Consider the following 12,934-nt stretch of genomic DNA (forward strand, 5'->3'; position numbering starts at 1 on the left):
TCACTGTATTACAGTGTATGAATAGGAGCAGAGGCAGCAGCCGCATAACTTGAAACTGTAATACCTAGTTTCTTTTTTTTCCATTTATCTAATTTTATTCTTGGCTACCTAACACCTCTAGGCTTTACCTGAATTTCTCAGCTTTGCCCAAGGACACTGTCATGTCAGCCAATTAATGACCCACTGTGGACCTATAGTGGGAAAACAGAAAATGGGTCATAGAGGTCAGTGCTGTCTCTCTCTCTCTCTCTCTCTCTCTCTCTCTCTCTCTCACACACACACACACACACACACCTTGTGCAGTTTTCCTTTTATCTCTGTTGTAGGGTCTCTTTTGCCTCTTATTGCTCATCCTGCTGCTCATCCTGCTGCTGCTGTTTTGGCACATTGCTGGGCTCACAGGTGAGCGATGGAAACTGGCTCCTTCACCATCAGAGGTCTCAGCTTAATATTTGCCCCTGTTATAAAGGCTGTGTAGGTGGACAGCTACAAGCTACTTAGATTGGTGTTTTTCAACTTTTATAATATGTGTTCTTGGTAGTATAACAATTTATGAAGTGAAGGAAAACAGCATTTATTTTATTTTTTTATTGTTCTGCAATAATATTTATGAGGCATTTGCTTGTGAACTCAATTAAATCTTTAAATTTGTTGTTTGTCACAAAGCACTTAAACTTCCTCATAACAGCTCTCATTGGGCATTCATGGCTAATTTTCTTTTTCAGGTAATGCTGGTAAATGATAAACAGTTTTGAGTAGCGGGGAACTGGAATTATTAGAATGGATATTGGTTACAATTAGGCAAGCAATAACTAACTAAACAAATAGAAACGATATAAGAATATTTCACACAATTATAATAATAATAATAATAATATCACACATCATACTAATGACTGCATCCACCTCATCTGACATAATCAAGCGCTGTTTTATTTACAGTTTAAAAATATCAAAATATCAGTACAGTCGGAGGCTACGACTGACGTCAGCGCGCTCTTCGCGTACGTCTGCTCCTGGAGGCTCCCCGTGACGTCATCACGCATCGTTTCCAAACAATACTCAGGAAAGAGCCACGTTGACGATCCAGCCTCAAGTGTTGTCCACAATCTCAGGCAGAGTAAAGAGGGATTTGTGTGCTGGACGCTCCGGTTCCTCTTCGCTGCTGACTCCAGATCAGAGCAGACATGTCGTCGCCGCCGAAGGAGAAGGTGGAAACCAAAGGAGGACATCTCCCTGCAGGTAAACCAACCTGGGGCTGCTGTGTTGTGTTTTTCGAAGCTTCCTACAAAGCTGGAGGCCTTTGTTTCTGCATTGTCTCAAATCATCACATAATGATGCTTAGCACTTGTGCAGATGACAGCGCCTGGCACCGCGTCCCAGCCACGCAGTGTTTCCGGATCTGTGGTGTAATCTGCTTCACTTCTCTATTTCGCTCATTCTCTTACTTCCTGATTGGCGTTAGATCACGTAGCACCGTGATTCGTGGTCACATTGTAGCCACTGGTAACCATCGCAGGCCAACGTGAAGGTTTTAGCTACATGGCTGCGGTGATTGCTGCTGTGTAGCGCTGACGTGGAGGTCACAGGCTCCAGTCTCGTGGATGCAGGCTGGAGGAAAACAGATAAGGCGCACGTAGACATGAGCAGTGTGGCAGGGCCTCAGCAGCTGCACGACTGATAGCACAGTGAGATAACAGATGCCCCTTACACCCAACCTGAGACTAGTGGGAGGGCTGCAGCCTGTCAGTCTTTAACAAGCATGCAGCCATGCTAATGTAGATGTGTGAGCACTGCAGATTTTTCCCATCACCACTCCTTCAGTCAGCAGTGAGGTCAGAGGTCATGGTAAGGAAGGTACATAACAGCTGTCCTGCAGCTGGTAAGAATTCAGGCTCTTGCTCAAGGACACTTCAGCAGGATGGCTGCTTGCCAGCGCTTTTTTTTTTCATTTTAACCTTTAATCTTTCAGCTGCGGGACAGGCTTATAACTCTGCCACCAAACTAAACAGCAGAGAGGTCATACATTCTCCTTCAGTTTAAAATAAAGTTGAAGTCCCAAACCGCCGGTACAGTGCAAGGCCATATTTTTAACCGAACTATCCAAACACAACATGGATTAAGTGTGTTATTCTGTGTGTTGTTAGCTGTACATTGATCACTTGTGTGCTCTTGAACTAATTGTTTCATTACTTCTGGTAATCAGTGTGCATATGCATGTCCCTGTGTGTGTGCGTGTGTGTGTGTGTGTCGCAGTAAAGGCAGGAGGTATGAGGATAGTGCAGAAGCACCAGCCTGCTGCTGCTGCTGCCCCAGAACCACCGCTCAAAGATGATGACGAGGAGGAGTACGTCAGCAGCAGGTATCACACCCATACACACTCATGGAGGGATTACTGAATGGACCTGCAGGGCTCAGGGGCCCAGTGGTGGGGGAGTATCTGTTTTAAGTGACTGTTAACATTTCTTGTTAGAAAGTCAATCAAATAAGTTAGAGACACAAAATGACAACAAAGAGACACCACATCACAACTACAGAGACTATAAAAACAAGAGATGCAAATGAATGCAAAGAGACACAGAAAGACCCCAAGGACACCCAGAGGTACTACAGATGACAGGGCCACGTCATTTCTGCTCATTTTATGTGTTTTTGAGTGTCTTGTTCTCATGTACGAGAAGACGATCACAATCCGTACACACAACAAAAGACACATAAGCAGCTACAAACATTTACCTCCGAGGTTAAACTGATTCGGTGCTCTCTACAGTTAGCGCGAGAGACCGTCCGTGCTATCTACGACTCCGTGGTGATTTGTAAGTTGGTAATCACACCCACACACACACTCTGTAAACTGTCAACTAAGCAATTTAGCTGCTTCCACTTTCCTATAAGGCTATACTGTAGGCAGTTTTGCAGAAGACTTGGTGTGTACTGTTGCCAGCTAATTTGGTAAACAACATAATTACTGCATAATTACAGCATTAACTTGAACAGCCCATTCAGCAGTCACTATTGTTTGCCATAAGCAGCCTTGGTTTGCATGTTTTACATCACACTGACTATTGAGCAACAATAACTGTTCTGTTTCCATATTAGCATGTTTGCTGCCTGAATGTGTTGTTTGTACACTCCAGTCTGTGATGGAGGCGGTGCAAGTTGTTGCTTATTTGTTTATTAATTGTGTGTGTGTGTGTGTGTGTGTGTGTGTGTGTGTGTGTGTGTGTGTGTGTGTGTGTGTGTCCCGTTACACCCACATATGTCTTCTCAATATTCATGAGGACCTGTCAGCTATGTGCGTTTCAGTACAGGTGGCTCATTCACACCTCCTATCTATATGTGTGTGTGTGTGTGTGTGTATGTTCCTGTGTTAATGAGAGGTGATAAATGAGAACTGACAAGCAGTTCACAGCAGTGAGCAGAGTTCAAGAACATTGCCAACTGTTTAGAAATGTTGCCCTGCATATACTTTATACGCATTGCATGCTCTTTGTTCTCCCTGCTTGTTGTTGGAGTATTTTCCTGTAATTCAGAGCAGGGATATTGCGAGGCCTGCCGGTGCGTAGAAGTCATTCTATTTTGCTCCCCTTGCATTTGTGCCTAGAGTACACCAGTGAAAAGTGAGGTCAAGTAGGTAATAGAAAACAAAAACAACACGCTAACTTGGCTCATACTTCTCAAGGATAAAAGTCTGCTTGAGGAAAAGGGAACACTCCAGACTACAGGAGAGACTTATTGATTTCATTATTAGCACACACTGGTCAGAGTGTTACCACCGCTTCAGCATGTTGAATATGCACTTAAGTAACCGAGTGTTTACACCGCATGCCACATGACTGTGTGGTCTACCGCAACCACCACCAGTTAGGTGACAAGTAAAGACATAAAGGCCAAAAAAATAAAAACTTGAAAGATGCACTTCTTCATTTTCAATAATTTTGAATCATTTAATCTTTCACTCTATGAAATGTAAAGTATTAATGTCACTTAGTTTTGACCAAATAGTCCTTGTAGAGCTTTTAATCAAAGAGGAGGAATCATTACTTGGGCTGTGAAAACAAATAGTCAAATAGTGCATTTTAATCATACAGGGAAACCATTTAAAATCAACCATTAGCTTGATAAACTCCTCTTGGCCTGGTTGTGTAAACACAGGTTTACCTTCCTCCTGTGAAATGTTTATCTTTGATTACAAATTACCTGTCAGTGCATCCAGAAAGGGCGGCTTAGTAACTGCGCTCATCAGTAAATACAGTCAGTGTAACGCTCTCACTTGGGCACACACTGTCTGTCCCTCTCTGTGCCACACTGATGGACGTCTAGCAGGTGGCTACTGGGTAAATTTCACATTAGTAGCAGCCAGTGAAGCGTTGTAGTCAGGGGAACACCTGCCGCACCCAATCTAGCCGAGATGGACAGATGGGGCAAAGAGAGAGAGAGAGGGAGAGAGGGAGGGAGGGAGAGAGAGAGAGGTGGCCGGGCTTATGGTGAGGAGAGAGGGGAGGAATATTGTGGTATGGAGATGCAACGGTGATATGAAGATATGAAAGAGGAAAGATTTTACTTGCTAAGAGAGGGAGTAATGGAAGATAGAGAAGGGTCAGGAGGGGTGAGATGCAGCCGAGGAAGGGAGGCATAAGCCATAACAAACTGGTGACCCAGCAGAGGCCCCCTGCCCACTAACTGTCAGGTGAATATGTTTCTCAAATGCATCAGGATTAGGTGCAGTGCTGCTTCTTCTGTGTAAAAATGCAATGTTCAAATGAGAGTTAGAGAACCAAGAGAGCGGGAGACGTAAAAGGAGATGAACATAAGGTTGTTTTCATAATTTAATATGTTGCGTCTTCTTAACATGATTTATTAGCTGCTCAAATGCCGTTTGGGTGACACTGTCGGCGAAAAGTGTAAAAACTGCATGCGCTGCAAGGCGATCATGTCAGAGGACTCATGTCAGTTGCGCTGTCACGTCTCCTACATATTTTGGTGAGCGGTGGATGTGTTCCAGAGCCTCCGAAAAAGAGCGGGTGGTGCTGTGTGTGTGTGCGCGCTTGACTTAATCACTGCACACAAACACTGTACGCAGGAACTGTTGTGAAATGTGCAGTAAGCTGACAGCTCATGGTGAAAAGTTGAGAAGAGAGGGAGAGAGAGGGAGAGAGAGAGAGAGAGAGGGTGAAGGAAAGAGGAGGAGGAGGATGAGGATGAGGAGAGACGGGCAACAGGCATCAGTTTCTATGGCAACCACCACCTCGCCCACGGCAACAAACTTCCTGCTCTGCTGAAGCAGAGAAAGATGGGTGGTGATGATGATGGCGGTGGTGAGGTGTGGCCTTGGAGCTAAAGACGGAGAAGAAAACGCCACACACACGCATTAATGCACACTTCACTCTTTGAGTTATTAGTTAAAATGTGCATTCTGTATCTCCCTCTCTCTTTCTCTCCCTCCATCGCCTCCTCCCTTCCTCTAACTCTTCTCTGCTAGCACAAAGCGACTCCTCCCCGGGATTTCTTACAGCTCTCTACTGCCCCCTGCAGACTCCCTCCGTCTCCAGCCGCCCTCCTCCCAATCACACCAAGCCACAGCAGAGACCTTTGTTACTTTTGGTTTCTCTCTCAGTGTGCCCTTCTCTGGGTATCTCTGTCCATCTTAACATGCATGATGGAACAGAGGTGTCAGCAGCATAATCTTACGGCTAAAGCGTTTGTGTAATGGTACGTGATTAGAACCTGAGTGTCTGTCATCTGCTTATCAAGCGTGACTAAAACTTGTCATTCCCATCTGTCTGTCTAACACGTGACCGTACAGTATCTACGAATTTAATTGCCAGTCAGGTGAAAAACTTCCACTTTTGTCTTGCTCTCTGTCTGAGTTTTTTTTTTTTTTTTTTTTCACATTTGAAGGAGTCAGATGCTTGTTAGCTGTCTGTCTCTCTGACAGGCTTCCACTCCTCGCTCCCGTCTGTCTGTGTAGTCAGGTCCTATCTGCCTGCCTTCTGTCTCTCTCACCTTAATGCCCTGTCCTAACAACTGGCAAAGTTTGATGTGAACATGCCTCAAATGTCATACAGACTTTTCCCTTCATCCTTAGTTTTATACCCCCCCCCCTCCGTAACTTCGCAGCCTGTTTTCAGTATTTCAGGATTTATTTTCAGATCGCACAATAGAGATAGACATTTAGTAGAACAGAGACATGTGACAGCCCAGTGTGAGGTGAGCACCCTCCCACGCTGCCTCAGTATGTGAATACATCTCCAACTGAGCGCGCCTATTCACCTCAGCCCCACTGTGTCGCACCTCTCTGCAGCCTCAGTGAAACTGGAGCAGACACTGTAACAGTGGAAAACACAAGTATAAAAGAATTTTTAGAGCGTGCTAACCTTCTTTAAAGAAACTTTACCTCTGAAGCACGTGGTTCAAAGAACGTTTCTATATTCATATTTGAGAAAAACAGCTTGACTGGGCCCTTTTCATTCCAGCAATAGCAGCTGAGCGCTAACGAGCGAGTTTACAGGGCCTGTTGGAATAAATGAGGGAATCTGGTATCTTATGATGCTAACATACCACACCACTGTGGTCTCTGTGTAATGAAAACAGATACTTACGCAGCATAGCACCCCCCCCCCCCCCAATGTGTTTTTAGATTAAAGTACGTTATGGATATCCTGTTAGCAGTGGGTTTTTTTATTTGTTTTTTTTTTTAGGTTTCTTCATCTGTCACTAGCCATATGCACATTTATCCTGAATTATTTACCCTGAAAGTTTTAAATGCTACTTTCAACCCAAATGTTAGTGGAAAGTTAGCAAGACCACCTCACAGCTAGCAGAGCGTTAATTGGAAAGATACATTTTGGATGCTAATATGTAAATATTTTCATTAACTGCCTCGCTAATAGGGAGCTTCTCAACCCCACAGTGTATAGTGAGGAAAAATGTCCAAGCATTAATTTCATAGCAAGGTGTAAATATTCTCATCAACAGAAAGCGGCAGAGGAACGGTTCAGTGCCAAGTCATTGATTCCAGAGATGGAGGTTAGCCAGATGTGTTGAGAATCTCGAACTGTTGATCGTGATTAAAAAGGTGTGCACGCATCATGAAATATTGAAAAGGAAGTAGCAGATGTTTCAGATGTTAAGTGCTCCGATTCCGATCGCTGAGGTTGCAGCTTGTAGTCAACGTTAGGAACTTTTAATCTTTTTGACATATTCAGGCTGTTAATGAGGTATTCTCCTAGTGTATGTGGATATGTGTAGTGTGTAGTGTATATTGGACATGCTGGCTGCTGTAGCTAATGTCTTTGAGTGGAGTTTTGAAGGTGGCTACCACAACTGTACTCTTTTGCCGGGGGTGACGACGCCATAAAATTAGACGGCGCTCGTTTGTCATGTCAAGGTCGATACTTACCTCAGGTTCCGCATTCCTCCTCCTCATCTTTTTCTCTGCCTCCACTCCTTCCCTTTCTCAATGTATGAGTGAGCGCTCGCCTCCCTCTCTCCTCCATCCTCTCCTCTAACAGTCTATTATTATATCGGTATTTCGCTCCCCTGTCCTCCCTGCCCTCTTGCATCCCCTGGCCACCACCACCCTCCCACCCCACACCCTCCTCCATCTGCCCTGAACTGCCTTTACCCCCTTGTCCACCTTCTTTCCTTCTCTTCTTTTCTTCTTCTCCTTCCCAAATCCTTTCCTTCATCGTCATCCTCCTCTTTTCCTCTCAGTGCCTCAGCTTTCTCCCACCTCCCTCTCCCTTCTCATGCTTTCCAGAGGCTGTGTGCCCCAGTGTTTGGCCAGGATGAATGGGAGCTATTTAAGCTGCTGGCAGGTCCATCCGGTGTATGTGTGTGTGTGTGTGTGTGTATGTGTGTGTGTGTTGCCAGAGAGAGTTAGACTGTGTGTGTTATGTGTTTCGACTTGGGATGCTTTGGCACAGTGTTGCTTTTGGAGGTTTTGAAGTAGCCAGATGGGTGAACTTTTCTAAATGTTGACATGCTGCGTACGCGGTGACCTGCACACAAAGGGGGGAAATTACACACACAATCACCACAGAATGAAGCACTGGACACACACGCTGATTACTAAATTGCATATTGTTCTGCAAATAATTTTCAATGTTTTATTCTCTCTTTCTCTCATTTCCCTTTTTAGTCCACCAAAGGCCCCCATGATTGTGTCTGGAGTGGTTACAAAGGTAAGACACACATCCATAGACCACCAGTTGTGCTGAAACACACATTATAAGGTGGTTTATATCTGGGACATGAGCTCTACGGGGAGAGGTGGAGGCTTAGCGCTGAGAACAAGAGCGAAAAAGATGAAACAAGCCAGAGCAGGGGGAGGAGGAAAAAAATGAAGAAAATACCAGTGGAGTGCCAAATAGGGAGAAAAAATGTGGTAAAATGAAGAAGGGCTTGTATTACTGATCAAATATCTGCCATAAAAGATAACGCTATGAGTTTGATCGCTGTTATGCACACCGATATATTAACCATGGGACATATCAGTGATTGGTTTAAAACAAACAAAGAGAAATTAATTGAGGATTTTTAAATTTTTGATCATTTTGTCCTGATATATCAATTTGTCACAACTTCTGACATGACTTGTCAAAGTCTGTGTAAATAGCTGTGTTTGTTTAATTCTTTTTAACTGTATGTCTTGGCTTTAGTATGAGAGCATGTGTGTGTGTGTGCGTGAAAAAGTGTCCTTGAATCCCTGGATGGCTCAGTTCCCTGCCTGTCACACCAGGTAGATTGTTTGCGGAAGATTGCAGTGATATCAGCAAGGTGGCAGGCATCCCATTTATCCCCGATCCTCCTCTAGCCTTCCCATTCGCCCCCTATCACTGCCATCAAACCCAGAGGCTAGCACTGCACAATGCCTCAGAAAAGCTTTTTAGGAGCCAAGTGAAACACTTCAGTGTGTATGTATGTCTGTGTGGGGAGTTTGTAGCCTGCTGGGATTTTTTAAAACAAAAAAAAAAAAGAACGATATTTCCAGGTTATGTATTTTCTATATTCTTTTGGAATGGCTCCTTGATGGGATGTCACGATATTTTCTCCACTTTTTGAAAATATCTTTACATTCTTCTTTACATTAAGAATAAGAATAAGATCAACTTTATGTTAATAAATTATGCACCACATTTCATTTAAACTTCCTTCAAAGTTTTAAAAAGAAAACGTATCAAAAATAAAAATAAAACACATTACATCTCCAAATAGGTATTTTAGCTGTGTGCTAAAATGGTAAAAAGGAGGTAGGATGCATGCTTTGCCAATCACCGTGACTTCTATTTACAGTGCAGTGCAGTAATACACTTAATTTGTTGCATTGCCTCCCTTTCCTCTGCTTCAGTACGGCAGGGATAGAGGAGAGAGGAGCTTTGAGCTCCAGAAGAGAGGAGGAGGCCAATTGGAGGTCAAATCCATCCACATCTCATGCAGTTAGTTGCGGAATTGGCTTTAAAATGAAAGAAACACACACACGCATGCAACGCACGCACACACACACACACACACACACACACACGCATGCACGCACACACACACCAAATGTTTTGTGCCCACCTACAAGTACACACAGGAAAACTGGTGCATCCACTAGAAAACCAACACACACATACAGTGAGGATTAGGGTCAAGCAAGGATGGGGAGGGCGGGTAAAGTTCAGCAAGAGGTTCAGACTGACAGGCTGTGTGTGTGTGTGTGTGTGTGTGTGTGTGTGTGTGTGTGTGTGTGTGTGTGTGTGTGTGTGTGTGTGTGTGTGTGTGTGTGTGTGTGTGTGTGTGTGTGTGTGTGTGTGTGTGTGTGTGTGTGTGTGTGTGTGTGTGTGTGTGTGTGTGTGTGTGTGTGTGTGTGAAGAGCATTGACTAAGTGGTTACATAACTTTATGCTAAGAAATCAGAATATGAGCAAGCCATATGTTTGGTATGTGCTCCACATACAGCAACTTCTGGACAGATGAGACGGCATCAGCAAAGCATCAACCTGACTTAATACTCAGATCTGCTATTTTAGATGAAAGAATTCAAACCTCCCATATTAATCCGCTGAATTATGCATGCAGCAGTGTCATGTGTGTTTTTCATAAATGAGTTAATTTCCCATTAACGCAAGTTCACCACCAGTGCCATAGATAAAACCTCCCGTTCACACCCAAGTGCGCAGTGCCATAGCTGTAAACTTCACCGATCCACTAGAACTAATGTTTCTCTCGTAAATGGGATCGGGATGGAGAAGGCAAGAGACAAGTGTAGCGTGATAAAACAGGTAAATCAAGGTGAGGATCGAAGGAAGGAAGGAAGGGAGAATAAAAGTGGAAGAAGGAAGGAATAGAGTTGTGATTATAATAAGTATGATTAAAATTCTGGCCCTCCTCTGTGAATGATCAAATTCCCTCTTTGATCTGGTTTAGAAGCAAGGCTGTTTATGGACATTTTTCTTGGAATAAGAGATTGAGGTTGCAGAGCAGATGAGCAGGGACAGATGAGTGCTCCATACTCTGCCCATCACGCACTTTGGGGATTTCCTCATTGTTATTATGATTATCAGAGGAAAGGGATTTTAAAATGGGGCATAAAGCGCACTATACCATACTGTATGCAGCCATTATTGTAAATTCTACTGCTCACAGCAGTGGCAATACCCTTATTTTGTCTGCAGTGTCGAACTTTGATTACGAGCCTCAAACTGCTAACAAGCACAGCACCCTGGTACTGTTGAATAGCAAATTTCAGTTGGATGGATATTTGCTGCACTGTAGGTTTGCAACAGATAGATGCAGCAAAGCTTATGGGCTGTATCATCTGAAAGTTAAGCTTCAATCATGATTTTAAAAGCTGGCATATATATATATGTATATATCAGCTGAAGGGATTTTAAGACAAATGTTGTCCAGCATGGTTTGAGCACCCAGTTACACTACGTAGACCTGCAGGGACACCAACTGTTCTGTCTGAGCGCCTCCTGTAAACTTAAATAACGACATGGTCTTGTATGACATTAAAGCATTTCATGTAGGTCATCAAGAGTAAAGAACTCCCTCAGAACTGAACACTTTTAAGCCTATGTCCAGTAGGCAATGCTACAGTGCTGTACGTACTGTTGTGTACATGTCATTGTGGCACCAAACTTCATCTTGTTCAGCAGGAAGACAGCACATAAACTACTGTTGCAGCTGAGGCTCTAATGTTGAGACTTAGCTCTTTGTGCAGTTCATTCCTTTGCCCTTAAATACTATTGACTGACTGTGTTCTGTTCAGGGCGATAGGGACTTCACCCCTGCTGCTGCCCAGGTGGCCCACCAGAAGCCCCAGCCTTGTGTCCCCAAGCTGCCCTCTGTCCAGCACATCAACCAGCACATCCACCAGCCCCGCAAGTGAGCCAGGCAGCAGGCTACAACGGCTACGCTAACTCCACCAGCCGGCCTTCCAGACTGAACACATGGGATGAAGATGTTTCCCCACCAGGCACATATCTCCTCTAAATAGTCTGAGTTGTTTTTGTGAGCTTGTTGCATTACATGTACACAGAATCTATCAGCAACAGACACCCAATGCCTATACAGCCATTGTAGAAGCCCCACTCTATACTCTATCCCCTGCTGCAGTGGTGCTGCACAGGTTAGGTCTGCACATCTGGGTCCTCTCCTTAAGAGGGATTGTTTTGACAGTTGTATAGTCTTAAGTGGGTGGAGGGTCTTCTAAAATGGCTGTTATTTCAGGCTGAAACATTAATGAAGAAAATTGTGCCAGATTTGAGCCTGTGAGGGGGAAACTCTCACCCCAACAACGTGCCGACCAATACCACATCACAGCAACCAGCCAATTACAGTAACCAATCAATCAGACCAACAAACCAGCCAGTCACCCTCACAGTGATGAGCCCGAGCTCCGGTCCTCCACCTATGATCTTTGCAGACCAAAAGAACCAATCGACAAATCATGAGGTGTACACCAGTCTTACATTTTCAGCACAAACCAAAAAGAGCACATGAAGGAGCTTCTAATTTGTGAAACTCAGCTGGGTGTGTGTGCATCACTGAGACTGTTGCCAAACTGCACGGACCAGACTTACAGCAGCTAATTACATGACAGCATTAACCAGTTATCAGAAATGCAAAGACTGATGAGCTCCCAATTTTAAATTTGTAAATGTTCACGTGGGACTAGAAATTTGACATTTTCAATATTACAGTCGCCCATTATGGAGAAACAATGAGATACAGAGCATGACCCATTTCTCTGTAATGCTACTTGAAGCAAGTCATTGTGACCCAAGATATACGGTTACAGCAGAAGCTGATATAGCTTTTGGATCATAGTTTCCTCCTGTGTCGCTGTTCTTACCTTTATTTAACAGAGAGGAGTCTTACTGATTAGTAGTCTGCTCTCCTCTTTTGCCTGCCTTGTTGGAACTGTCATAGTGTCTATCTTCCCCTGGCAATGTTAACTAATTATAATGCAAACTCAACCTGCTTCATAGTAAAAAGCTTTCCAGCAGTGCCTCATCACTTAGATATCAAGATTTTTTTTTTTTTGTCTGATTTGACTCGCATGTATTTACATTTTTCTCTCCTGCACACCAGAGTCTGCTGGAATGAAAATGTAACGGAGATCTAAAGAAAGCCATTTACTGTGAAGCAGCTGCAGGGTGCTTTGTGTTTAGCTTAACATTAAGCTTGAACATCACAAGGGAGTGATGCACTTTATTACAAGTTCACCAAAGCATCGCAGAGAAAGCAGTTCAGGAAATAGTGAGGCTCTTAACTGTACGATGAAGGTTCTCGCTGTGCAAAAACGGTGATCCCTACATTCCACAGAAAAGTGTTTGAGTGTGACGGTTTGTCAGTGTGCAAGAAAAATGCATTACATTTATTAGGACTTGCCTGGATATCTGCAGATTTGGCTCCATATCAGAAATCTGTATCGGCTAATC

At 43.9% G+C, this 12,934-nt stretch overlaps 1 protein-coding gene across 1 annotated transcript; it reads left to right on the plus strand.

Annotated features, from left to right (window-relative positions):
- Positions 1–1,072: 1,072 nt before the first annotated feature.
- On the plus strand, positions 1,073–12,860 carry dap (death-associated protein). The gene is made up of 4 exons (XM_070853328.1): positions 1,073–1,242; positions 2,257–2,362; positions 8,144–8,186; positions 11,260–12,860. The coding sequence occupies exons 1-4, from the start codon at positions 1,188–1,190 to the stop codon at positions 11,377–11,379; spliced, it is 324 nt and encodes a 107-aa protein (XP_070709429.1). The 5' UTR covers positions 1,073–1,187; the 3' UTR covers positions 11,380–12,860.
- The last annotated feature ends 74 nt before the right edge of the window (positions 12,861–12,934 follow it).

This window comes from Pempheris klunzingeri, chromosome 21, assembly GCF_042242105.1.
Source record: "Pempheris klunzingeri isolate RE-2024b chromosome 21, fPemKlu1.hap1, whole genome shotgun sequence".
NCBI lineage: Eukaryota > Metazoa > Chordata > Actinopteri > Acropomatiformes > Pempheridae > Pempheris > Pempheris klunzingeri.

What these genes read in the sequence shown, in the direction of transcription:
- dap (XM_070853328.1), top strand. Translation starts at nt 1,188, where the DNA reads ATGTCGTCGCCGCCGAAGGAGAAGGTGGAAACCAAAGGAGGACATCTC. An exon ending in AGGAGGACATCTCCCTGCAG is followed by an intron (nt 1,243 to 2,256) that starts GTAAACCAACCT and finishes TGTGTGTCGCAG; the next exon opens with TAAAGGCAGGAGGTATGAGG. An exon ending in TGTCTGGAGTGGTTACAAAG is followed by an intron (nt 8,187 to 11,259) that starts GTAAGACACACA and finishes TGTTCTGTTCAG; the next exon opens with GGCGATAGGGACTTCACCCC.